Genomic DNA, 26,721 nt, shown 5'->3' on the forward strand with positions numbered 1-26,721 from the left:
GGCACAAAATTCTCACGGTCACATCTATCGATAGCAACCTCTAATTATTCCGGTGTAATTATTTTTTGAAATATGTTACATTATCTACACCTATTATTTGAAAGCCACATTTTTGAAATTTTTCACTAAAATGAGTCTCCTTCCATAAAAAATATTTACCATCCTAGTTCACCTATCAAATTTATTATCACTGTGTTTTAGCTTATTTAACCTAAAATGTTATTAAATTTTTTTTTCATACAAATGATCCAATAATCATGGGCAGACTAGAATAGTAGATAATTTTCTAAGATGCCCCGTTTTGGTAAAAAGCTCGAATGTTTCCATTAGTTTTTAGGAATTTATAATTCACACCGCCATCCTTTTGGTGTTTATAATTTAAGCCCCATGTTCCGTAGAATTCATAATTCGCACCCCAAATAGAGTGTTTCATCAAATCAAATCCTAAGATATTGGTCATGCAGGGTGTGAAATGTAAGTTTCCCTTTAAGATAATCTATGACGACCCTATAAAATATTAAGACTTTCTCACTCGTAGGATCGTATCATGTTCCCCCGCGTGCGTGGTTTGCGGCGCCGTCCTTGTCGCATGATGACTTCGATGTAACGCATTTCCCCTCCATATTTATCCCCTTGCCTCGCGATTCCCGTACGACTCCCTCGCTTTCCCTTTCAGGTTTCATTTCCCAATCGCGCGCAATCTCGTCCATTTATTTCCTTCCCTTTATTGCCACCAGAATACCAAAAAATATAGAAATCTTAGCTGGTTTTAAAATATCTCATTTCTAAGATAAGAGGATTAGAATGGTATTTACGATATCCGCGTATGATCGGATTCCTTTGTCTGGAGATCGCTAGCAATCGTCGAGCAAGTGGTACTCTCTGATCTCCATGGAGGTTTTCTTGGATCATTCGATCTTTTGCTCTACAGATTGATGTCCGAGATAATTTCTAAGGATTGAAGCTAATCACGGCAATCGAAATGCCTATTCTCAACAAGGTAGGATTTGTTGCTATTACTGGTCTGGTATACTAGTAGGAATTTCTTTAGATGTTGTCTGTTTTCTTTAGATCTGTTCGAAATAGGTCAAATACAGTCGATACAGTTGAAGCGCAGTAAAACGAAATGGTTTGGGGAGAGGAAAGATCTGATTGCTCTGTGGAGACTTTGGTTTTGAAGTCTTATGAGCTGAAATATCCATGAGAATATTAATTATACAAGGAGGATGGATGACGAACCTAACTTAAAGATGGCACTATCTTGAGTACCTATGTCTATTAATTGATGAACACTCGGATTTATTCTTGCCAACCCATGTATAATATTCAAATTGCAAAAGTAAACCTTTTTGAGTACCGAGAGTTATTGTGGAAGCATTCTTTGTGTGTTGGGGGGTGGGTGGTTTCGGGGAATCAAGTTTGAATATGTCCTACTTGTCTTCTTGTTCTTGTCCATTTTCTTCCGTTGTGATGTCCACTTGAAAGGGAAAAAGAGTTGGTTTTCTCGTACCATGAGTTTATTCATCTACAATAGTGATTGGTTATCTTGGAAGGTGTCTGATTCATCAATGTGTAGAGTTTCTTTTGGTATCTCAAGAGGATTAATAATGGCACTTGTCTCGGTACGTAGAATATGCAAGTATAACTTCTGTTAGGTGTGTATGCAAAGGACCGAATAGTTTTTGGTTGCAGTCAATAGACTGATGCGGCTCTCAGATCAATTTCAACAGGAGTCTTGCTGGAAATAATTGTTGAATATTACTTCAAGGGACAAAAGTCACAAACTATATCTAGAAAACTAAAAATATGTCTTTCTCAAATAGTCAAATAACTTCTCTCTTTGTGAGCTGTAGGTAGGGATACTTCTTCGTATTTATGCAGAAGGATCCTACGATTACGGTTTCTTTTCAAGAGTACATTCTTCCGTGGTAATTAATGTATACTTAAACTGAAGATGTAACTGATTACATTTTACACCTCTGGATGTAAGCCATTCTTTGATATTGAAGACAGTGGATTATCTTGCTCTGGCAGGGTATTCTTTTTAGTGAAGGCTAGCGTGGTATACACCTCGCCAATAAACAGCACGGTTGGTTATGCTTTCGATATAGCACATGCCAGCTATTCCTCCAGTTCATTTCCAATTGGATAATTCATTCTTCTCACTCAACTATTTTTTATCAAATTTAACAGGGTTTTCACTTATCTAGAGAGAAATGTGATCTTATCATTTTAAATTATGTTTGTCATTTCGTATTTACTTCATTTACTGAATTTTATCTTTTGATCCAATGCATTTTGCAGACTAACTGTTCCCGTTCAGTCAGAAAAGAGAGTCACAGGTATCCTATACATTCTTGTCTATCATTATTATTTCCATCTAAAGTGTCTTTATTAGTTGCAAAACTGACAGATTTGAAGGCAATGGGAGCATGGACAATGCATCAATAGATGCAAAGATCAGTCGTACACCAACACAAACTTTTTCTCAAGCAGTCGTTGCACCAGCCTTTCACCATAATACGAATGTCTGTGCTGTTAAGCACCACTTCAGTTCCCCAATTGTTTCGTGGATAGAGGACATTCCGCTTGTTGGCCATGTTTCTCATGTCACTGACCCTGAATTGAGAAACAAGCATTTGGAACCTTCTTGTTCTGATTCTTCAACCTCGAATGCTGTCCATGATATGCATATAGTAAGTATAGACATCTAGTTCCTCTTCTGAAACTTCTCCATAGCTTCATATCAATGCTCTGCAGCTCCAACAAGCAGAATGTCAGGTGGTATATTTTTATTTGATAGAGATATGGGAACTTTTTACCTTTGAAATTGACAAATTCATGATGATTTGATTTTCCCGCAGTCAGGAAGATTGATGGAAGAGTTCATGGAACTTGCAAAAGACAATACAAGCAAAAATTTGGAAACTTGTGGGATTCTTGGTGCTTCATTTGTAAGTTTGATACACTATTTTGACTTTGTAGCAAGAAGTATTGGTTGTACAATGTTCAATCTTCACACCATTACTCTAACTGACTTGCAGAAAAACCAAACTTTTTATGTAACTACATTAGTAGTACCAAAGCAGGAAAGTACTGCACATTCGGTATGTCACTATTTAACTGATAATTTGTTTGTAAGATGTTCAAGTTTTTTTCTTTGTGAGACTATCCCCTTGTCGTTTTCACTTTTTTCCTTTTTCATAAACTCTCCTAGCAATTACTAGTTTGTATCAAATGACAGTGCCAGGCATTGAATGAGGAGGAAATACATGCAATACTGGACAAACAATCACTGTTTCCTGCTGGATGGATACATGTACATATACCAATCTATATCTATGTGAATTTGAAAATTTGACTGTCTATAAGATGAACTGAAAGCAGAGATATTGGTGTTAGTGCATTTTGTTAAAACTTACATACTTTGTGACAATAGAATTATCATGCCTCAATGTCTTATCAACATTCCATCAGTCTTACTTTATATTCTGAACACTTCTATTTCAGACGCACCCTTCTCAGACGTGCTTCCTATCATCAATCGATTTGCACACGCAATACTCTTACCAGGTACGAGATCAAACATTGTTTAAATTTTTTCGAGAGGAAGAAATAACTACGTTCATCTCAACTGAGTTATAGAGAGTGATTTTTGTGTCGTCATTTGTGACACGAGAATACAGTTTTCTATGTTATTCTGGATCCATATATTCTGCTAGTCCTAAAAGCTTATTGTATTTCCATATATGTGCACATTGAAGTGGGATTCCTGGTTGCAAAATATATCATCTATATTTAGACAAAATGAACCTTGTGGAACAGTCCCTGGGACTACCAATATTTAATGGCAGGTTATATGAACTTGTCAGCAACTGAGAGAGGGAAAAAAAAAAAGAAATCTCACCGCTCTGCCATTGTAGTTATACGCCAGTTATCCTGTTGATCAACTAGATCTTTCTGTTGGTCTCATCAACGGCAACCTCAATTTACTATCAATTTTGTTGCAGGTCATGCTACCAGAGGCAATAGCTATTGTCATGGCTCCAACAGATACTACAAGGCAAGTGCTTCTCCCCATGGTAAAAAAGTTTAATACATGTCCAATGCTTGATACTATAAAATTTTCTCTTTGTTCAGCAATGTAAAACTTAGTATACTTGGAAAATTTCTCGGACTTAATATTATGCGACCCCTAATGCTGCTGTTGATGTGATTGTGCACATTAAAGCTCATGAACTTTGAGCCTTTTGTTCCATGTGTTCTTGATCGCCCTTGTGAGGTTCTGCTTACCAGACTTGACCATAGGTTCATAAAATTTGATTTTCGTCCTTTAGTTTTTAGGATTTTCTCAACTGGAAATTCTTTCATGCTTTTGTTGTTTGGGAATAATTTATGAGCACGACATTTGAATGCTCTTCATTCCTAAACCCCTGCAGGAGCTTTGGAATATTCCGGGTGACAGACCCAGGAGGGATTCAAGTCCTGAGAGAATGCAAAGAAAGCGGATTCCATTCACACAAGGACACTGCTGATGGGAGCCCTCTCTTCGAACACTCCTCGAACATCTACATTAATCCTAATCTTAGGTTTGAGATTGTAGATCTCCGCACTTCTTAGATACTATGAAAGTGTGACGCAGTTAATCATCTCGTAACTTTTTCTTAGGATCTTCTTAATCTGATCTATTTTAGTCAATGTTACATCGAGTAGCTACGGAATTTTGTGTGGAGTTAAGATGATTTACTGTTCACTTTTAATTGTTAATGGGGAGTAAAAGAAAAATGTCCTTCTCGATGTCTTCACATGCTTGTGCGTATTTGTTCTGTGACTCCTGTCTAATTACAATAAGGATGCTGCATTGCATATTATTACGCATTAGCAATTGATAGCTCACGTTCAGGGCACCCACATGTTACGTTCGTAATATATTAGCCCGTGATATATTAGCCCGTTAACTCGTGTGTTGCTTGGTAACATACTAGCAAAAGGAAGCGAGAGAGCTATAAACATAACTTTCATATTTTTAACATGTTTATAACGCCCGTAACTTTGTGTTGATGAAGAGTAATGAGCATTTACTGCCACTTCTCCCCTCTCGACTAGCTGTCCATATTGAAAGTATCAAGCAAGATGAGCCATCCAGCCAAGAGCCAGATCTCTATTTCGGAGTGAGTTTGATTGGGCAGATAGCGAATGCCATGCGACGAGCTGCAAAGGCCAATAAGAAGCGTTCATCCTCTGTCAATGATCTCTCGATGACCTTCACAACTGTTGGATCCTGTCATGTCATCGAGCAACAAATTTTACTGCCTGAGATATAGTTTTATGTAGTTGTTAATTGTAACTTAGGGCAGTATAACAGAAGGCATGCAACTTGAGAGCTAAGCACAGATATCTGCTAATTCTTTTGGGTTGTCATCTAGTTGACACAGGGTTGGATGATGATGGTGGTGGTCAACCGTGTAATAATTCATTAGTACGCCAAGCAGCATGAAGATGTATGTGATCTATTTAATTATATTTAATTTACATTAGAATTGGTTAAACTATACCCTAACAATAATAGCGACTCTGTTTCCTGCTTCATAGGGCTATAAGGTGCTGACTCATGGTAGCTAGTTCTTTTAATAGAATGAAAGAATATTTTGCAGATTACATTGACAATTGCCTAATTATATCCAATAAATGAAAACTACAACTTACTAAAAGAAGGCACTGAGAGAGTCGAGCTAAAAGATTGATCATAGAAATTTATGGTGCAAATGCATACCTTTATATGTAGCTGACTAGGAGCAGGTCTAATGCGAGCAATATCTCCAATCCTAATAACATTGTTTACATTCCCACTTTCATCTGTTTCAGTGGGCAATGCAGTCGAATGTTTCCACTGGCCTCCAATTATGAATTTATAATGATATCTGAAAACCAGAATGACAAAGTAAGATCACAGCATAAAGAATCCATTAGGTATGACAGTAGAATATGTTTGTTTTCAGAAGAAATATTCTACGAAAACGTCGGCAATTTGGTCACCTGCATTTTCTCACTAAAGGTGTATAATAACTACACATGAACAGGCTGTCATCTAGTGGATCTATCAAGCTCAGTTTGGAAGTTGTTCAGTCGAAATATTTTTTTGCTTAGTGATGGCCGAATATTTCAGCTGTTACATAAACTAAATATAAAGCATATTTGCTTCGGTTTCAACAATTTTACTGCTTAAGCATTGGGAAGAAAAATGGCTCACTGAAAAGAAAAAGATAGAATAACTTCATTTGACCCAAGGGACAGAAGAGAAAGAGACATACTTTCCATGCCGTAATCTAAGTTCAGCTTCATACTTTGATCCGCCCTTGTGCACAGCCTTGACAGTATCTTTCCAATTACTTGTAAAATCTCCAACCAAGTATACTTCATCACCCTGTAGAAAATGTAAAAGTAAGAAGCACTCAGTTAAATTACTAGATTCTTTGATTAATTACTTAAATATGTTTAAAACTTACCTCTCGACCATTATTCCAGGCAAAGCTCACTGCATGGGTTGGGGGTCCATCATGTCTTCCGTTTTCCACCATGGCGATAAGATCCCAAGTTGCCCAGACAATTGCTGCTCTGTATTCAAAATTAGTAACTGAGTGTTGACTCTCAGACAAGGAAAAATCATCACATGGTCTCTATCAACTTGCAGTAGGTTTGCAAAAAGAACTGAGAAAAACAGATATTGGTTGGCTTTATGAAGAAAAGGTGTGCCTAAATTGTGCATCTACATCATAAATAATGTGTCTCAAGAGAATAAAAAAATTGATTAGATATTTAAGGAAAATCCATCAGCTCAAGTTCACTAAATCATCTCTTTGTAAAAGCAGACAGCCACTGCCTGCATACTACAACAGATAACAGCTAATAATTTAAGTACAAAAGAGTCAGCTTTGCTAGCTTAAACCTGAAAATACCTGTCAGGCCTACATGAGTGCAACCCAGTTACAAAGTTATGAGCAGCATGAAGAGCTGTATCTTGAATCCAGTGTAAATATGCAATCACACATGCTGGCGATCTATCAAATCCAGTAGTACAAGTCACGAATATTCGATGGTTCTTCCTTAGAAGGCGTAGTAAAAGCCCCACACAAAAAGGGAGTTTCTTTCTCAAGTCCATGGAGTCCACCTCCCTGTAAAACATGTAAAGAATCAAAAATTCAAAGTAGGAAAAAAAAATATCTCCAGTGATAAACTTTGTTTATGTCTGATAGAAATTTAGAGTTCCTTTAACCAGTTAAGAGTTATCACTCTATTTTCACCAAATTCAAGCATAATAATAAGAAAAATCAAAACAATGAGAATTATGAAGCATGGCCATATATACACCACAATATGGATATAGAAAATTTCATTAAATACCATTTAAGGTCATCTTATAAGTACCCAAAATTTCAATAAATTTTTTGAATAATCGAAGTATCATATACATATCCTAAAGTATCTGAAACATATTGTATCTGTAAAGAGATGGCTGAAGTGTGGGAGTACACGTGCTTCTTAGACGATACCTTAGTTTGCAAAAACTTCAATAATATTAAGTAGGATACCTAGACAGAAACTATAATATAGACAGAACGGATGGACATGAGACATATAACTCCTTTTAAAAGAAGTACAATCTATCTGTGATCTACACACATGGTTACAGTAAGTGCTGGTTAATTCCATCATATTTATTCAATCCAATACTACTACCAGGGAAAAGAACAGTATAAGAGCCAACATCAGGATATTATTATAGGAGCCCTTTAACAAAATGAATGAGCACAAAGATATTAGGCCAGTCTCTGAGGACTGGCAGCACATGCTTAGTAGTTACCTGGTGGATTAACAAACCAAAAAAAAAACACAAGTATATTGCAAGCTAAAATGTCCAGGTAAAAAAGGAAACCGAAATAAGTGGCATTATCAACTATAGAACCTACACAAGCAACATGAAGCAGTGAAGCTAACATTAGATGGTTTTCTTAAGAAGATAAAATGTTCAAAGGATTAGAGGTATTTCTTGAAAAATATGCATAAGAATAATTCAATTTAGACAGCAATAAGACAAACAAAATTCTACCTTATAGGATAGTTCACCATCAGGATGTTATTTTCACGGCAAGAATTGTTGATGGATTCTGATTTGATTCCCCAATTGGCTCGCTCACTTTCACTTTGAAAATTTAGAACAGCAGTGATCCCCTGAACAAACATGTCCTAATGATTATTTTATCTAATAAAGAAGTTCTGAAAACCCCCAGATAGGTTATACTGGCATACAACAGGACATCACTTGGAAATCCTTACGAAAACTACAACAAACACAAAGGCCTTTAAAAAAAAAAAAAAGCTACAGATGGACATTTGTTGAAGAATGCAGATCTGTTGACCAAAAATGAATATGTCCACAAAAAGACTATAGTTAATTGTCCCTGTAGTAAAAATGCAAAAGGTGAGTAAAAGAAGGATAAAAAGAGAAGAGTAATACTAGAACAGATTCCTACTAAAACATTTTTTACATTGAGATTCAACATTCGTGAAGCAACCAAATAAGCATTTTGCCTAAGGATTTCTTTTATCATTTATCAGTTTATGAACAGGCCAAAAGAATTGAAATGCATGAATGGGTAATCATAAGAAACAGCAAGTGCTAGGAAACAAGTAACAGCAAACTAACGAGCTATTTCATAGAAAGATAATCTTGATAACCATATGATTTCAAGAGGAAAACTATGCTAACTACGCTTGTTAGACCATAATTATGAATGCATATTGGCCTACATAAGAAACTTAACATCCAAAGCACAAAAAGCTCCAATATGTCAATTTGCTCCTTTTTTCTTAGTTTGCTTGATTGTTTGACAGATTTATGTTATCCAAATTTATGTTAATGCTTCAATGAATTTGAGAACTGATTTTGCCTATATTCAGTGTGACCCATGTCAATTCATGAATTATAAAGATCAAAAATCATTTACAGTCTTATCAGCTTTAATCGAAGATGGATGAGCCAATTTCAAGATTCTATCAATGTATAAATCTGTTGACTTAAGATCCAGATAAAGCATGTTTGAATATAATAGAATACTAAAGCAGTGAATATCTCTACTGGGTGACAGATTTCTAGACAGTTAGAATTCAACTGAACATTAGAGTACCACATCATTCGACAAGGTCTGCACATCTTTCTCTGTTTGTATGCAGGATCCAACATATATCTGCTCAGTAATCTGCAAACAATTAGCATATAAACAAATGTAAGATAATCATACTGAGACATGTAAAAAATCTAGGCACTAAAGTCTAAAGGTGTTAGTGCAGTATAACAATTATATTCTCCATAAATAGGATAAAATAAAGTTTATTTTAAAACCAATCATTTTCATAAGAAAAACAAATAAATCATAACCATGCAAATTGTAAAATTTAAGGTGAAAGCTTTCTGTATTATGAAAATGAAGAATCTATAACTTAAAAAAGTGTGGTACTTGCATTAGCCTGAAGCTAATAGCCTAACGGTCACAGCAACATTACACTAACCAATCATAGCTAATACATTGAATTGATTGATCATTTTAAGACACATAGTTAATTGATCAGCTAGAAAGCATCTAAAGAATTTGAATAAAGATTCTGTGTTTCTAAAAGTAGATAACCATATGGATAAAGTCTCCTTTTAACACTGTTTAGTAACTCTGGAAAATGGAGATGAATACTTCCATCATGCTTAATCTTCTTAAACTTCTGATAGAATGTGCCTGATACTGAAAAGGATAAGATGTATAATAAGGCTGTACTTTTCTTTCAACCTTGAAGTTTCTCCTAGCATCCTTGCATATCTGGTCAACTTATCAACTTATCAGGTAAGAGATGTTGGCAATTTCAGATAAATTCAACACATCCAGTGGTTGTGCACCTACACATGTAATGCAACCAGGCTGCCAAGATAAAGCTCTGACACCAACTATCGTGAAAAAAAAAAAGATAAAAAAATCGCTTATATGAACAATTGACATATAACATGACCCAATACAGGAAATCTATCAAAAATTACATGAGTATTTCTGATTAGTAGAATATGATTTTAAGACAATAGATTACTAATAGAAAAGACGATAAACCAATTCTCAGGAGGACGCATGTGTCACGCAGCAATAATGTGCATCACTGAAATTGGTCGCTGAATTTTCATTAACATTGTGTACAACCATCTTCATTTACAAAATGAACTCATGGAGCTAAGATGCAACCTCAGTTTATTTGTTGGTTGCTCAACAGTCTCAACATCACAATATATTATTTTCTTTTGGAAAAAAACAACTAATTTACTGGTTCAGTCTTACTATCATCTCTAATATATCAAAAGCTCTAGTAGTTTGTAGTTAGCTTAATCTTAACACGTTACAGAAGAAAAATAATAATCATAAGGTGCACAATGTAGGGCATCTCAAATTAGTGACCTGAAAAAAAAAAGATCAATCAGGCTTGACTTAACACAACATGGAGGATAAAGAATGCAAATTTCCGTCACCTTGCTGTATTGCATACCAAGTGAGTGATTGTAGTATAGTTCGCCTTTAGCTCGATCAAGTGCCTTGATATACTCCTCTAGAGGAAAGCTACCATAAGCCCATTCAACATCTTCACTGTCTTCCTCAGAAAATATGCTAATAACTTCACTTGTACTTTTAGGAAGAGTATTTGCACCTTTCCGCAGTTGGGAGTTAATATCTTCACCTTTTTCACTCAAGAGAAGCTTCCAGCCTTCAGATTGCAGAAACTTAGGACTAAAAATTGCAAATCCAGAGTTTCCACTCCCCTCAGAAGATGACTGATTCGATGCCAACACGGTTTTATTCCAAGTAGCTAGAGGAACACGACCTCTATTAAATAAATTATGGTAATCTCCATTTAGATGTAACTGATGTATAGGATAAGGAGAAAATGGCCTTTCAAGTACAAGACTACATGATCCTGACATATTTAGCAGCACCCTGGATAAGAGATAAGAGAGAAATAAAAGAAAGAAAAATTGTAGGCACTGCTACAACCAATTCAGATTGTTGAAACATACACTATGCAACCTGGAATAAAATATTTTTCCTGGGCTTCTAACATACACTAGACACAACATGAAATGATTAGGTAGTCAATATTGAAATATTCATTCTGGAAGGTTGTTTAAGTCTTAGTCAACCATTATACGAGCAGAAGTGGATCAAAACAAAGTTAAGGAAATATCAAGATGTGCATGTTGCTATACAAACTCATGCTGACTTATGCCACTCCAGAACAGTGCAAAGATTGGTAAAAACAATGCCACATTTGGCACATGGCCGTTCAAGAAACTCGAAGATCAAATAATCCATAAGAAAGTAATTAAGACACACGAGCAGAAAAAAAAAGACAATATAATACCATACTCTGTATAATTTAAGTCCTTGATCTCAACAAATCCACCAGACGATCCATTGCTTGCCTTCTTTAAAGTGTCTCCGACCATAATTATTCTCGATTTCTCTGCATTTCCCTTCAAGCAAGGATACATAAATTTCAAAAGAAAAGTTTAAAGGGAAATCATTCTTCCATTATAAGAACATGAACCACATCAAAACAATGAAATTGAGACATCAAAAGGAAGAAAAAGAAAATTACCCCTTTCTTGAGAGAATGGACAAAGATCCTCCCATCCACGGAGAGCGCGAAGCGGATTCCCATCGGCTTCTCCAGAGTCACCATATACTCGTTTAGATTCATCTTCTGCAGACCCGGATCCGCAAGAGCTCTGACCCTTACACATCCCCGCACCAATCGACCCTTCCTCCCAGCCCTTGCACCCCTCAATTCGCCATAGGCGAAGCCAATATTGCTTCCCCTGAGGGAAGAGATACCCGCCGATCGTTCGATCGCCTTGTCGCGACAAGTGCAAGGGGGGAATGGGGATCGAGGAGAATGGAGAAGCGCCATGGATGCGATTTCTCGGAATTGGAGGAGGCGTTGTTCGTTATACTCGTTGCCTCGGGGAGAGAGAAAGAAGAGAAGCTACTAGTATACTTCTCCACTGTTTAATGATCCAGATGTGGCCGGAGCGAGTTTGGCGCGGAGAAGCGTCGTTCGCAAACGCCAAAAGAGAAGGCCACGTGACCAAGCCCATCGCCCATCGGTGGGGTCGTAACTCATAACTGACGGTGAGGAGAAAATATCTTTTGAATTTCTTTTATTTTATTTTTTGCACGCATATCCTTCAACAGCTCTTATTTACATGCATAGCCCTTCAAAATCGTTACTTTTTGAGAAATGTGTACGAGATATCTCTACTTGATCAAACAGCCCGGCATGACTCTGCACGACTCGGCCCGAGCTTGAACTACTTATAGGCGGTACGGGTCAGCTCTTTGCCCGCCTGATTTGGCCCGAAAGTTCGCCCATTTGGTCTACACCCGTTCTGCTACAGTATTTACCTATTCTACTACAGTAAAAATCAATTAAAATTTTGGTACTAAACCGTTTTACATTTTTTTTTTAAACACACATTTAAATCTTTTTAATTATTTTTTTAATTAAAATGTGGGTTGGGCCGAATAATTGGTGAGTCGGGCCGGCAATCTCTCATGGGCCGACGGACGGTAACGGGCTAGACTATTCTAGTCCGGTCCGTCCGATGATCATATCTAGATATCTCCTCTATAAATACCTCTTAAATTTAAAATTTTATCAAATTATATATAAAAAAAGATAGAAATATTTTTATTTTTATTCACGTGTCATATTTAAATATAATATGCGTCTTTTCATCTGCTAATTTACTAAGCTATTAATGGTGTCAAAAGTTAATCTCAAAGACATCCCATTGATCCGTAGATTTTAAAAAGTATACGTATAAAATATATAATTTAGAAAGATGGACAATGAGAAGAAACATAGGAATTTTTCCAAAAAAAAATCAATAATTAAATGTTATTTTTTGGTCTTTAGATATTTCAGTGTCTTTAAAATTGTGCAAAGTTCTCTATGTTCTCCTAGGCTCAATGAGGCTTGGGCATAACATTTTGGGCCCGGCCATGGACCCAGGCTTAGATCACCTCCATCCTGGCCCATGGATATCTTAATAAATAAAGGTAGCAAAGCTTCCAAACAGCTCATATCCTGGGCCCGGATAACATTAAAAAAGGAACGCGTTAGGCGTTGAGCATCCATTGATGTCCCACTCCAAATGAATAAAAGGTATGCAAGCTTCCAAACTGGCAGATAGCAACCTCAGTGTGCCAGAAACTGTGATCAAATGAACCCTCCTTTCCATCTACCCCACTATCCTCTTCGATCCAAAACGCAGTGTCAAAGAAAGAACCAAAAAGTTTGTAGAAATGTCAAAAGATCATAATTGTGCCAATAATTCATTGTTCATATCCCTTGTCAGTACTGAGGTGGGACAAAGTGAGTCAGTATGAAGTCATCGAAGCATTTGGATTAGTATTTTATAAGCTTTTAATCATTTAACTTGTAATGTGGATAAAAAACTTTTTGGTTGGAAGGAATTGTCACTGCTGTCTATTTCAAATCCAAAGTTGGCCCAAACTACTTGTAAGAATTTTCCTTTTTCTTTTCTCAAGGCTATTCACATTTCACAACCATTAGCCAATCAAGGCAACATTAGATCGTCCAGGAATATATAGACCTCAACTTTGAGGTTGCAACCAAATTAAACATCCCCTCAAAGTGCGAACACTTTGAGCTCAAAGTCAAATAGTTGGAAATCCAGTAAACGAAGTTAAAATAAATAATTCCCACAATGTACAAATTTAATTAAGTTATCAACTCCTAATGTGAACAGTCACTCTCTATTCCAAGTATTCTTACACAAATCCACAGCTTTAAAAACAACAAATAGAAAAGCAAAAAGAGACCCCGACATCCCTCTCGTGTTCTTCCAACCATCCTTTTGACTATATCACAACAACAACTCGGTAAAGTGAAGGGAGAGAGAGTAAAAAATAATTCATACAATCCAAAAGTAGTAAAAGAAAAGGATACTGACGAAGATAGAATGTTAAAGCGGGTGATGACTCCGGCTAAACCCGTTCACATTAGCGAAGAGCCCGACGAGGTCCTGCCGGTACGGAAGAAACGATTGCCTCCCGCCTCTGCCTACGCCTCTGCCTCCGCCCTTCGTGGTCTTCCCGTAGTAGACCCGGTGGGCGGTGACCACATCCACCTCGGTAACCTTGCCGCCCTTCCCTTTCCCCTTCGCTTCCTTCTCTTCGTTCTTCTTCTTCCTCTCACCGTTCGCTGCGAGGAAGACGAACTTTTCCTTCCCGTCGCTGTGGCTCCTCCGGATGACGAGATCACTTATCCGCCGCCACCGGACCAGCGACCCCGTCGACCCGCTCTTCCGGCACCGCTCCGGCGATGGCGGCACTGATCCCGGGGTCCACACGCAGTACGTCTCCGGCGGGACTCCGTCTAAATCTAACTCGCCCCCTACATCAGACGGGGTCGAGGACGACGTGATCGACGAGTTCCGCTCTTCGAGCATAAGGCGCTTAAGCGGCAACCTTTCTGCCGCCGAAGTCTCCGCCGGCGGCATCGGCCGCGGCGCCTCCTCGTCGACGAGGAAGCTACGGCCGAATACAGGGTAAATCGGGCGAATCTGTCCGTTGGAGAACATCTCATCGGCGGTGATCGCGGGGTCTGATTCGGGATCCTTGATCACGAACGCGAACTCGAAGTCATCGCTTGAGTCATCGTCGCCGTCGACTCCATCGCCGCGGTCGTGATCCTGATGGACGGCCCTGGTGGCGCGATCGTCGTCATCACCGCCTTTGGCTTCTCGCAAGCTCGCTGAATCGGGAAGCTTCAAGGTTGCCGCCTCTCTATCCTCCATTCTCTGACACTGCGGGTACAAAGCGGGGTAATTTAAGCTGGGCAGTTTAAGAGAGAGATCGGCGTTAATAAAGGGCGAGGAGAGAGAAAGCGTTGCTGACGTAAGCATTGAGATGAGAACACCCCCCAAGTCCCTACCGCCTTGCGGGAGAAGTCACACGTGTAACACATACGTACGGGAACATGTCAGTTGTGCTTCCAGAAGGTACACGTGGATCTTGGCTTCTAGATCCATATCTCACCGTCCATTTACCTGCAAAATATTAATAGGAAACGTATATCTTTTACTTCTAGTAGAGAATTTGTAATTTGAATAATTAATTTTCATGTTTACTAATTACAAGCTGTAAACCATAATGCTTTGTCTTCTAGATAAGCTAGAGGAATATAACAACTGGAAATAAAAGGATTTACGTGCTTGATTCTCAAAAGAAATTAAACCTCGTTAAGACTCAAAGAAGCTAGTAATTAGTTATTGTAGTTCAAAGTAAATGACCAAATCCACCCTCGTAAATCCTAGTTAATGAATAGAAACTTCTAATAGCCTGTCAATATTATATAACACCTCATTGTTGATAGGCAACGAGTGAGACGACGACAGCTACATTTATGTTTTGGTTGGGGGGGGGACAAAAGACCTATCCGCACTGATATGAATTAATTGGGAGAGATCTCCAAAAAGTCAAGTCGTGCACCACATTACCAAGAATACCCAAACCTAAACTTAGAAGTCCACTAAAAAACTAGAAGTCCACTGTTTGAAGCCTCAGCTAGGTACGGGCAGGTTAAAGTTGTTTGGTGATTGATTAATTAAATAAATGACTTTAATTGTCTCATTTTCACTTGCAAGTATATCATATGTGTTACATTTATTCTTATCACATAAATAAGGTTTCTGATAATGTGTACAGAAAATATTCTACCGTCACAATAGTTCTAACAACCAGTAGGTGATTGTGTTCGTAAAATTTTTTCTTTAGATTTAAGAATTTCGTAAACATATGTTTAGAGATAATTTTGTTTTATTGGATATTTAAGGAGATTTTTAATTTAATCCTAGAAGGCATCTATTATTATCTTGGAGAGATTTTTTAAGAATCATAGTAACTTTGGATGGAATATATTGAATTATTTTTAATTCAATGTATTTGTATTAAATCTAAAATAACTATGTCTTAAGGGTCACTAAAATAAAATGATTAATCTCTTGAATCACTAAAGTTAGAAAAAAATAATGCATCACGGGATCTAATCGAACAGAGTTGTTACAAATTGGACCGTAGAGATTGGTGCATAATCTATAACCTTCCTATAACTACTAAGTGATTTGAGTGATTATTTTCAATTCAATTGATAGCATTTAGAATAACATAACAGTCAACAAAAAAAACTTGAGCACCACCTTTGGGCAATCGTTTCAATAATAAGACCATGCAAGGTCAACAGCTTGGAAGTGGTCAGGAAGTTGGTAGTATATAAACTTCCTTGTTGGATAAGGAACGAGTGGTATAAGCTGCTGATGCAATTGCCTTGCCTTCCAATCCACCAATAATACTTGCAGAAAAAGTTACGACAACCTCGGATACAGCTCAAGGAGAGGAATTGGAGTTCCAAGGGATAAGTTAAACAAGAAGGACACTGCTTAAAGCAACAGTGACAATCTCATTAATAACCTTTAATTACTACTCTTTCTAGAAAGCCAAAAGGCTTTAATTATTATGTATATATATATATGTATATAGTTACATGATAAGAGCGAATCTGGAGGATAGAGTGTTCGAGAATAATCTTGATTAATGATGCATAGATAAACAAAACAAAAAAAATCTTTGTGATGTGAGAAAAGAATATATCTATGGTTGAAGGTTGACCTCTCTAAGTAAACTAGTTTTGCCTTTTGACCAAGCAATCTGGGGAGCACACCTAACTTAGTGTGCTGGTTGGAATCGGAACTCATAATAAGAAACGATGACATATAGAGAGACCTCTTGAGTCGTCTACGAGTGGGATTATTCGCCAGCTTCTAGAAACAACTTTTGGGACTTACCAAAACTTATGTATTTGTATTTAAATAATTTAAATAAATAAATAAATGAATAAAAGTTCACAACGAGCTGTCAGTAAAAATTCTTCCAATTTTTACGCGAAGAACCCTTCAGCTTTTCAATTTTTGACAAGTGGACTTTCCTTCTGGCTCTATGGAAGACCTCCAAAATAAACAACTGTTAATTACGGGTATTTGGTAATGGTAGGTGACAAGTTGACCACGATAGTGGCTGCAAGTTTGGTCAATTACCTAAACGAAGACCGGACACGGGAGATCCTTTCCACGTCCACATCCTTCCTTGGGTCAAAAGAAAGGTTAGACCGGGCTCTAGTTCTCTGATAGGGCCCATATACTTGGGCCCGCCCAACTTCCAGTTCACTGAGGCCCCTCTCCTGATAATGGAAGCCCTGTATATAAACCATGTTAGTTAATCACTAAAAATATTAGCATTCGAAAAGATTATTTAATTTACGATAGAATTTTTTTTTTCAATTAGAGAAGAAAAGACAAAAAAAATAGGGCAAGGAACTTTTATCAAACCCCACTATAATGCACTAATTATTTTAAAGGGTTAATTACGGTGACACTCCCATAAATTATACCTTGTTTTCACGGAGACTTCTTAAAATTTTCTATGTCTCAATGTTACCCCTAAATTTTAGAGCAAAATGAAAAGGTAATGATAGTGAGGAAAAATACGTAATAACAAACTATACCCTTAAATAATATATCACAATATTATTAACTTTTAAATAAAAATAAATTACTTGTCTCCTAACATACTCTCTTCTCTCTCCTGTCTCTACTCGTTCTCTTTCCCATCGAAGATGCAACGGAGCTCACCACAGCCTCCCCCTTCCCATGCAGCGCAGCAATAACCACCCCGTCCCACGCGGTGCGGTAACAAAGCTCGCCGAGGCCTCCCGTTCCACGCGGCAGCAAGCTACCCGTGACCTCCCCTTCCCATATGGCGCAACAGCTCGGGAAAGGAAAGAATATTAGCAAGGGAAGGAGCGAGGGAGAGAATAGGGCGGTGACCATTGAATATAATAATAATAAAATTTAAAATTGTATTAGAATATTTTTTTTATCCTAATTTAATTAATGGATCATATAAAGTTTACGAGGGCAATTAGGTTATCTAGATTTAATTACGTATGATACAATTGTCACATAAATTGATTCGCCTAATTTTTGTGATGATACATTAACAGAAGGGTTACATTGAAACTTTTAGAGTGTTTAAGGATAATATTGTAATCTAAAAATATTTATGAGATCCAGATATAGTTAAGATGTTAGCCTAACTAACCATATTTTTAATTTAGTATATATAATTAGTTTTAGTAACAATTTTTTAAATAAAAATACTATTATTGGAAATATCTCATCACTATCTTCAAAGTAAGTTAATAAATATATTTAGAATCAGCAAGTGTCCAATTTTTTTTAATAATAATCTAAAATTATCCTCCAAATATATTAATATATCAAAAAAAATTATACTCGGTTTTTCTTATTACTCATGCAATATAAATATCTCTAATTTATCGAATTAAAAATTAGCAATTTAAAATTAATTCTATAAACTATTTACTTTATTCTTATTTTAACGATGTCCATGAGAGTAAAACAATTAACAATACTAGCATTTATATTCCTGGGCATTGATTTTATCAACTATACAAGCACGAGAACCAAAGGGATCTCTTTGGATAAGCCAGTCATAACTCATAACCAGATAGATATTAAATAAAAAGTGGTGAGATTTGAGCTCGAGCCCAAGGCCGAGCTGAGATTGGCTCTGTTTATGGGCTCATAATTATAAACAAAATTATCACATTAAAGACATGGAATTAATTAACAAGACCTTTTCTTTTCTCCTCTTTGACGAGAGTTGGCAGATCGGAGAGGTAGTGCCGTGGATGGAGACGAATCATGTATATTTTATTTTGACCGTACCAGAATTTTCAATATTCATATATAATATTTAATAATTAAAAACATTAAAAACGTAGGTTAATGCAAGTTGCCGTTTTAGTATTTAATGACCCCTCTCTCCGGTTAGATAGGAAATTGTCCAATTTATTTATTTTCATTTTATATAGAAATAATTGTCCTAAAACTCTTGAACTATTATTATAATTTTTTTATTTGATATAAAATTTATAAACAATTAAAAATATCTAATCTCTTAAAACAGTCGTCCACGGAAAAACTAAAATACACTCATAAAATATGAGAAAATATATAGGTATTGTAACTTACATGTGACAACTTATCAAAGATAATAAAAATCTAATGAATAAAATATTTAAGATGTTTTTAATAGTTTAAGGAGTTTATATTTCACAATTTTTTTTAAGAGAAATGTTAAAATAATAATAGTTTATGAGTATTAAGTGTAATTAACTCTTTATATATATAATCTTATAAACTAGAAAAAATTATGAATAATATCTCATTTGCAAATAGAGCCCCTGTATGCTAAAAGTTTATTGTCAAGCTGCATTTTATATTTGATAGATAGGTATACCTGACCATCAGTCTAACTTAACTTAGTCATGGACTAAATCAAGTCTTTAAAACACTAAACTCTATTGACAATATTAATGAATCCAAAGATTATATCACGACGAGAATAATTAGAAAATAGAAAAAAATATTCTTTATTTTATTCCATCACTCACTTTGTGTGCTTCTTAATTTAGACTTAACTCAGGACTTGCCTCATAAATAGAGAATTTTACTCATAATAATAATGAACAAAATATAAGGTGTTCTCAATGATTTTCTCCATGAACTAAACTAGACTATGTATTCATTATACAACAAGACCCAGAAAGTTAATTAATCCCACTGAAGTAAAGACTATTAATGGTTACATGTATAAAAGAGTTGAGTAGGGTTTTTATAATATCTGAGACCTAGGAAGGGACATGTTACCTCGCACGGTTACATAGGCTACAAAATAATAATTATAATGATAAATATATACCTCACAGTAAATAATAGTCAGTAGTATTATTTTCTAAAACCCAGTGGTTACACGTGTTACATGAGTGACGGTATAAATAAATTTTATTTGTGAACAAGTGGGAGTATCTAGATTTATTTCTTGTAGAGTAGTTTGAACTTTTGAGTACATTAAGCATGCCAATATGAAACGAATCCAAAATTCCAATCTATGTGTTTTAGAACAAGACAGAAAAGAAATTAGGAACGTTAGATCTTAGTATATCACTCATGATTAATATTTTGACTTCCGAAAACTTTCTCGACTCAAAAGTCATACGATGCATCTCTAGCATACTCTGCAAATTTAATAATCAGAAGTACATAGATTAATTTATTATGCATAAGTATATAGAGATAAAATATATTTAAATAAACAGATTTAATGTATTAGTTAACATAGACCTATGATCCCGAGTCTAAATCTAATTTAATTAGTGCATCTAATGTAATATATTATAGAATTTAAATGACCATAATCAAAGTCACAGATGCACGAGGTTGTCACGGTAGCCGGAACCACATCCTATCTAAATATTCTAGACAATACCTGGTGACCCAATTAGAACCGCAAGGATTCATTGGAGCCGAGCCGATCCGAGCCGATCCGAGCCGGTAGGTAGAACGAGCCAAGGAAGCAGGAGGAGGCTGGTTGGCGGGAGCACGCGGGGGTCTACCAACCCAGATTCAAAATCGAGCCCACCCCCGTTGAGTCGTAGGTCAACACGAGTTAGCCTTGGACCATGGTCAACCAATTAGTTCCATTAAAAAAAAAAAAAACTCCTAGCTTTTACCTTCTTTTCATCACTTCATCGAAGGTTCCAAAATATAATATAAAGGATAAATTATAATTTTAATTAGATAAAAAAGAAGGACAAATAGAATTTGAAGTTGAAGATCTCACATAGATCAGTTTTAATCCCTCACATAATCTCAGATGGTGATGTTTAGCATACTAATCAAACAAACACCACCTCACTGACAAATTCATAATCTCAACATGCTTTATAATATACCACGAGATGGTAGTTATCACGCAGTCCATCATAAATTTATTCTACACGCCAGTAGCATTTATAATATTTTTAAAAAAATAATAAAAAACATTCTATTTTTTTTTGTATATATTATCATTTATAGTTACAATATGGGGGTGCCTATAATTTGATCCCTATATCTAGTTCTTTAGATCCATTAATGTGCCATTGAAAATAAGACTTGCAAAATGTTTTATAGTGCACGAGAGATCGATGGTGGTTATTAATTCATATATGGTCAGCTATAAATTTACTGTACATGTCACTCGTATTTTATGATGTTTTTAGAGAAATTTATTAAAAACACTATTTTTTTAGTGTTAATCTTTTATATATATATATATATATATATATTAACAATGAGCTATTTGTAAATATTTTATTAAAACCTAATCATAATAACAATCCAAAAAGAGTTAAAAGATCTTAGGAACACTTATAAGATTTGAAAAAAAAAATTATGGTGTTGATTAAAAAATAATTTATGATAATTATGATATTTTTAAAAAAAATTCAGTGATAATTATTTAAAAAAATATATATTTATATAATAGGGTGTGAATGATAATAGAAACAAAATTTGAGGGTGTTTTTGGTTAATATCCCTAATTTTTAATACAAAAATAGCTGGACACTTGGCATAAGATCTCGCCACTTCCCTATGCGATTGCCGGTTGCCGTGTAGCACAGTACGTTGACTTCCATGTCACCAGTTAACTACCCATCTACCCATGTCCCAATAAGGCCAAAGAGCTATATGCCGAGCCGAGCCGAGCCAAAGCTCCCAAAAAAACAGCCCATCTACTCATGCTCTTTACATGACATCCGTATGACTAGTTATTTTTTGGGGGGTGAGAATATCAAATCTCTCGAGTCTTATTTAAATATCTCGCTCTCACCGTAGGAGAACCCACCCCTCTCCACTAGCCGAGAGAAGAGAGAGAGAGAGAGAGAGAGAGATGGGGGTTTTGAGGAGTACGCAGAGCTTGGAGGCGGAGGTGGAGGAGATGAGAGCGATGCTTCTGAGGGGAAGCGAAGGATTCGGCGGCGGCGAGTGGAAGATGCGATCACCGGCCGTTAAGAGGGAAATGGATGGCGATGGAGGGGCGGAACACGGGACGATGGTGTGCGTCACGGGGGGCATCTCCTTCGTAGGATTCGCCGTCGTCAATCGCCTCCTCGCCCTCGGCTACACCGTTCGCCTCGCCCTCGAAACCCAAGGTCAGTTCTGCAAAACAACGCCCGTAGTTTCGCGAAATTGGATAAAATATGGGCGGTTTTCGTATATTTTGTTTATACCGGGTGTGTTTTGCTATTTCCGTTGCGCAGATGTCAATGGCCTGCTGTTTTGTTGTTTACTGGTTACTGTTTGGAAGAAGACATCACTCCTACCGCTAGATACGTAGATTGGAAATTTTGAGCCTGAGAAATGAGCTTTTAAGGCAGCGACTTTTTCCACTAATTTATTTTGGTGGTTCTTCCCTAATTTGTCAAAACTTTAAAAAAGGCCTCGCTGTTTATCTTTTACTTATTTCTCCTTTTGAAACAGAGTTTGATCTGCACTACTTATATTTGGGTGTTTCTACAAATTAATCAACAATTTTTGCTTGATGTCAAGCCAGTGTACAGTTTGATTCGTCTTAAAATACGGACAAGATTACCGACAGAATAATACCTTTATGGCTTCATTATATTGTCGTCTAGCAACTTGTAAGTTGTAACTAGTTCTCCCCAATTTCGGATAACAACTTCTTATCCACCGTTTCAGTGGATAAGAACGATTCTCTGTTCTAGAATATTTAAGGAATATTTAGACTTTTAGATGGAGCAGCAATATTATACTTTACTTTTAATCGGAAAAAAGCAGTAGCCCCTGATTCAAGAAACAATGGGGGCAACCGTAGCTTCAACTCTTAGTCTTTGGAAAAAGAAAAGAACAATTAAATAAATACTCTGATACGTGGGAGCGCTAAAGATAGATATTTCTTTCCAATGGGCAGAATTGCATGATTAAAAAAGTAATTCTATCTTTTGCTTCTCTAGTGAGAAATCTAACCCAGTTGTTCCACATGGTAAGAAAGTGATAGGTTAAAGCGGATGCTGTGTAATTCTATTATTTTTCCTCTTATCAATAGTATTTCTATTATTTTTCCTCTTATCAATAGTATTTGGTTATAATTATGTGACGACCTTATAAAGGAAAACAATTTGATGTAATGCAGCTCTTTCTCTTTTCTGCATGCATAATTCCTTTTTGCTAATGCCATCAACACCTGACTTTAGCAAGATGGATGGAACAACATTGCAGAGGATTTAGACAAGCTAAGAGATATGGAGATGTTTGGGGAGCTGGGTCGAGATGGGGTATGGACGGTGATGGCGAATGTCATGGACCTCGATAGCCTGTGCCAAGCATTTGATGGATGCGTCGGAGTGTTCCACACTTCTGCTTTTGTGGATCCTGGGGGCATCTCGGGCTACTCGGTAATCTATCAATCCCTCTTCTTTCCGATTGTAGTTTTATCTCATCATCTCTTGTACTTGCTTGTCATCACTTGCTTTATGTAATTGTACTTGCTTGACCATAGCCATGCCAATACAACTTGTAAAGATTCATACGAAGAGTATATATGGGTGGCGACAATAGTTCATTTAAATTTTGAGAGAAATTTTCCTGTAGAGATGAACGAGTAGGCATTCTCTCATCATGCTTCATAAAGTGATAACGTAAAGTTTGCACGGATCACAATTGAAACAATTGCAAAGACATCGTGTCCCTATATAATTCATGAAGAAAAGATGCACATCTTATGTTAACAGAGACATCAAGCTGCCACTGTCTTTACGAGCAGGCTAATCAACTTCATCATAGTTATTAATGCATTTGTCTAATAAATGTCATTTATTAGTTATTAGTATGCATGGTCTGGAATCGCACACATAGGTGCCTTCCACATCTATCATTATGGTGTACCCTCTTTGAGCAAATACGACAGTCTCATTCTTAAATTTCTACATTTTGGACGGCGCTACTTGACTTACTCTAGATTGGAGGATACTTGTGCCACGCAACTACTTAGCAATTAAGGTCTTTTGATTTAGTTGAACCTACCCTTCCTTTACAGCGTCATGAGTCTTGACCTGCTTCTAGGTGGTGGTAGGTGCTTTAACCTGTAGTTAGTTAGTAACAGGAATTGGTCGGTTTCTCCTATATCAAAAGATAGGAATGAGGCATTTGAGAGTTGAGTTCCAAACTAGTTTCACATGGACAGGCATTGATTTGATATGAGGATATCATTGAAGCTAATTGTAAATCTAATTGCTAAAGCTATTTAGGTCAGCTTGATGAACCTCTCATTATGTGACTCATTGTCCAACTCTGAGCTCATCAAGTTTTGATTTAACCGGTAAACAACAAAATGAAATGTTTTAATCGTTTATGATATTTAATTCTTTTGATCAATAGTAGCTCTAATGTCATCTCATAGCCTTATCAACTTTTGGACTAAATTTTAAGCTCACTCTGGATTTGTAGTCCAAGGTGAGAATATATTTTGGTAGGTGGTAACTGTTGTGCACACGTCAACTCATTTAGGCCAAGCCATTGTTTTTCTGGAAAACATTACATTTTCTTTTTTTTGACTCCGAACAGAGGAAGTTAGAAAGATATTTTAATGATAGAGTTAAATGTAGCTAGATGAACATGGCTATTTACTAGCCTCAACTCTACATTAGTTTCTTTCTCAGGTGGACCCCGCAATAAATTAGTGGTAGCTATTCTACCAAACCCGTCACATTCAGACATGGACCACCTTTACCATTTACCAGTGTAAATTCTGGAGTCCTAATGTGGATCCTTGTTGTAGGGAAACAAATCTATTATTAAGCATGGTCATGAAGTGACCAAGACAGAGAGCTACCCAATGGTGTCAACCTCATATTGGCTTTTCAATGCTTGTCTAATGTTATGTAGCTATCTATCTATTGGGTGATGTTTCTTTCTCTGCCTGAAAGTTTCTCCTTATGCAAGTAAACAAAGAAAATTACAGCTAGCAATGTGCCAAACGAATTAAAATTTTCTTCCCAACTGGCCCATCAATGCTGCCAATTGTAGTATCCTCAGTTTGGTACTGACGTCTCCTTCTCAACAAACTGAAATGATGTGCTCTGTGCTCAGCAGGGACATTCCAAATTCTGCTACATGGTAGTCAAAATTTTTTTCCAACTATTTGTCAAGTGAGCAGAAGATCTTATAGATCTAATGGTACTTCTGGAATAATCAAATGCATATTTCATTTTGGATTCTGTCAACTAGCTATTAAGTGAATTTTGGCAATACCTTGTTTTGAAAGTACCTTGTACACAAAACAAACCTCACCTTGTTTGTGATGTTAATCTCCACAGAAGCACATGGCAGACTTGGAAGCAAAGGCAGCAGAGAGGGTGATTGAAGCCTGTGTGAGAACCCAAACTGTAAGGAAGTGCGTCTTAACTTCATCGCTTTTGGCTTGTGTCTGGAGGCAAAACTATCCTCGTGACCGCCGTCTTCCCACTATTGTTGATGAGAATTGTTGGAGTGATGAAAGCCTCTGTCGTGATAAAAAGGTAGGACTTTTAAGTTTATCTCAACTAGAGTAGCAGGGAAAGACATTTCATTTTTCTGTAAGCAGGGAACTTTTCTGAAAATGTGAGGAAACCATTTGTTTGCAGCGCCGTTACATACTTCAGTTTCTAATCAAATTTACTAGTTTACTACAAAATGTAAAATTAATTTGTAGCACTATCAACTTTAAGTTTATCATGCTGCAGTCTGCCTCAATTTGCAAACTGATTACTTGTCTTTAACAATTTCAGCTGTGGTTTGCTCTGGGCAAGACAATGGCAGAGAAAGCCGCATGGAGAGCTGCTCGAGGAAGGGATTTGAAGCTGGTCACAATATGCCCTGCCCTTGTCACCGGACCGGGATTCCGCCGTCGCAATTCTACTGCATCAATCGCCTACCTCAAAGGTAAGGTCTCTTATCTGGTACCATATTTGTCCTCCTATATCTAGTCTTCTTATCGGTGTCAAGTGCAATACCATCCTTAACCAACTTGATTGGCATTACATGATCATTCTGAAATCCATTGTAATACTTGCAGGAGCTCATGAGATGTTCTCAGAGGGATTGCTCGCGACGGTTACCGTTGACAAAGTAGCGGAGGCCCATGTTAGCGTTTATGAGACCATGAGCAGCACTGCAGGTGGACGGTACATCTGTTATGATCATGTCATCCAAAGAGTTGAAGAAGCTGCTGAATTGGCCCGGCAGCTAGGAATTCCAAACAGGATATCTAGAGAGGCATCTGAGGACCACCCAACCTGGTTTGAACTTCGCAATCGGAAGCTTTCCAGATTAATGTCTTTGAGAAGAAGATGCACATATGACATGTACTCGATAGCATATGATTAAAACTTGAAGCATCTGTGATCAAGTTTAAAGAAGCTTGCAGAGCTAGCTGTGAAGTCTGGTTCTTGAGGTTATCACATAACCTGGATGAGCTGTAAAGCAATCTTCCATCAGAATGCAGTGAAGGGGGATGATGAGAATTTAGGGAATCGGCATCTTTGTACATAATCTTTTTCTTGTAAGCTAGTATAGTTTCATTATTTTATATTGAATTCCATGTCTAGTAGCTCTTCGCCACCATCGGATCGTTCCATGATCAAATGCAA

General features: G+C 36.8%; 4 protein-coding genes across 7 annotated transcripts; 2 read left to right on the forward strand and 2 right to left on the reverse strand.

Moving 5' to 3' along the window:
- The first annotated feature begins 665 nt into the window (after window positions 1-665).
- Window positions 666-4,805, forward strand: LOC140769668 (AMSH-like ubiquitin thioesterase 2). 3 transcript variants are annotated; one of them, XM_073110474.1, is made up of 11 exons: window positions 666-1,000; window positions 1,854-1,928; window positions 2,035-2,089; window positions 2,305-2,342; window positions 2,414-2,696; window positions 2,865-2,954; window positions 3,045-3,107; window positions 3,245-3,319; window positions 3,511-3,573; window positions 4,011-4,082; window positions 4,440-4,805. In XM_073110474.1, the coding sequence occupies exons 2-11, from the start codon at window positions 1,876-1,878 to the stop codon at window positions 4,533-4,535; spliced, it is 888 nt and encodes a 295-aa protein (XP_072966575.1). In that variant the 5' UTR covers window positions 666-1,000; window positions 1,854-1,875; the 3' UTR covers window positions 4,536-4,805. The 3 variants fall into 3 exon arrangements, with proteins under 3 accessions (XP_072966575.1, XP_072966574.1, XP_072966576.1); XM_073110473.1 differs by having other exon boundaries at window positions 672-1,000; window positions 4,011-4,063; XM_073110475.1 differs by lacking the exons at window positions 1,854-1,928; window positions 2,035-2,089 and having other exon boundaries at window positions 676-1,000; window positions 4,011-4,063.
- A 201-nt stretch (window positions 4,806-5,006) lies between these two features.
- LOC140769667 (phosphoglucan phosphatase LSF1, chloroplastic) lies at window positions 5,007-12,125 on the reverse strand. The gene is made up of 10 exons (XM_073110472.1): window positions 11,683-12,125; window positions 11,451-11,557; window positions 10,559-11,021; window positions 9,186-9,257; window positions 8,108-8,229; window positions 6,957-7,172; window positions 6,507-6,615; window positions 6,312-6,424; window positions 5,774-5,921; window positions 5,007-5,281 (listed from the first exon to the last, which is right to left on the reverse strand). Exons 1-10 carry the CDS (start codon window positions 11,992-11,994, stop codon window positions 5,162-5,164), a joined length of 1,782 nt encoding a protein of 593 aa, XP_072966573.1. The 5' UTR covers window positions 11,995-12,125; the 3' UTR covers window positions 5,007-5,161.
- A 1,726-nt stretch (window positions 12,126-13,851) lies between these two features.
- On the reverse strand, window positions 13,852-15,130 carry LOC140770332 (uncharacterized). The gene has a single exon (XM_073111482.1). The coding sequence runs from the start codon at window positions 15,014-15,016 to the stop codon at window positions 14,075-14,077; it is 942 nt and encodes a 313-aa protein (XP_072967583.1). The 5' UTR covers window positions 15,017-15,130; the 3' UTR covers window positions 13,852-14,074.
- Window positions 15,131-21,907: 6,777 nt separating this feature from the next.
- Window positions 21,908-26,695, forward strand: LOC140770042 (cinnamoyl-CoA reductase-like SNL6). Of its 2 annotated transcripts, none has more exons than XM_073110999.1 (5): window positions 21,908-22,227; window positions 23,294-23,490; window positions 25,411-25,611; window positions 25,861-26,014; window positions 26,148-26,695. In XM_073110999.1, exons 1-5 carry the CDS (start codon window positions 21,966-21,968, stop codon window positions 26,456-26,458), a joined length of 1,125 nt encoding a protein of 374 aa, XP_072967100.1. In that variant the 5' UTR covers window positions 21,908-21,965; the 3' UTR covers window positions 26,459-26,695. The 2 variants fall into 2 exon arrangements, with proteins under 2 accessions (XP_072967100.1, XP_072967101.1); XM_073111000.1 differs by having other exon boundaries at window positions 21,910-22,227; window positions 23,315-23,490.
- The last annotated feature ends 26 nt before the right edge of the window (window positions 26,696-26,721 follow it).

Source organism: Typha angustifolia, chromosome 11 (assembly GCF_048772165.1).
Source record: "Typha angustifolia cultivar Huaian chromosome 11, ASM4877216v1, whole genome shotgun sequence".
In the NCBI taxonomy this organism is placed as follows: Eukaryota; Viridiplantae; Streptophyta; class Magnoliopsida; order Poales; family Typhaceae; genus Typha; species Typha angustifolia.

Coding starts and splice junctions, on each gene's coding strand:
- LOC140769668 (XM_073110473.1), top strand. CDS start 1,876: ATGCAGAAGGATCCTACGATTACGGTTTCTTTTCAAGAGTACATTCTT. Junction 3,108..3,244: donor AGGAAAGTACTGCACATTCG/GTATGTCACTAT, acceptor ATCAAATGACAG/TGCCAGGCATTGAATGAGGA. Junction 3,320..3,510: donor TTCCTGCTGGATGGATACAT/GTACATATACCA, acceptor CTTCTATTTCAG/ACGCACCCTTCTCAGACGTG.
- LOC140769667 (XM_073110472.1), bottom strand. CDS start 11,994: ATGGCGCTTCTCCATTCTCCTCGATCCCCATTCCCCCCTTGCACTTGT. Junction 9,258..10,558: donor TTGGTATGCAATACAGCAAG/GTGACGGAAATT, acceptor AATTGTTTGCAG/ATTACTGAGCAGATATATGT. Junction 6,616..6,956: donor CACTCATGTAGGCCTGACAG/GTATTTTCAGGT, acceptor TTTTGAATACAG/AGCAGCAATTGTCTGGGCAA.
- LOC140770332 (XM_073111482.1), bottom strand. CDS start 15,016: ATGCTTACGTCAGCAACGCTTTCTCTCTCCTCGCCCTTTATTAACGCC.
- LOC140770042 (XM_073110999.1), top strand. CDS start 21,966: ATGGGGGTTTTGAGGAGTACGCAGAGCTTGGAGGCGGAGGTGGAGGAG. Junction 23,491..25,410: donor GGGGCATCTCGGGCTACTCG/GTAATCTATCAA, acceptor TAATCTCCACAG/AAGCACATGGCAGACTTGGA. Junction 25,612..25,860: donor GCCTCTGTCGTGATAAAAAG/GTAGGACTTTTA, acceptor TAACAATTTCAG/CTGTGGTTTGCTCTGGGCAA.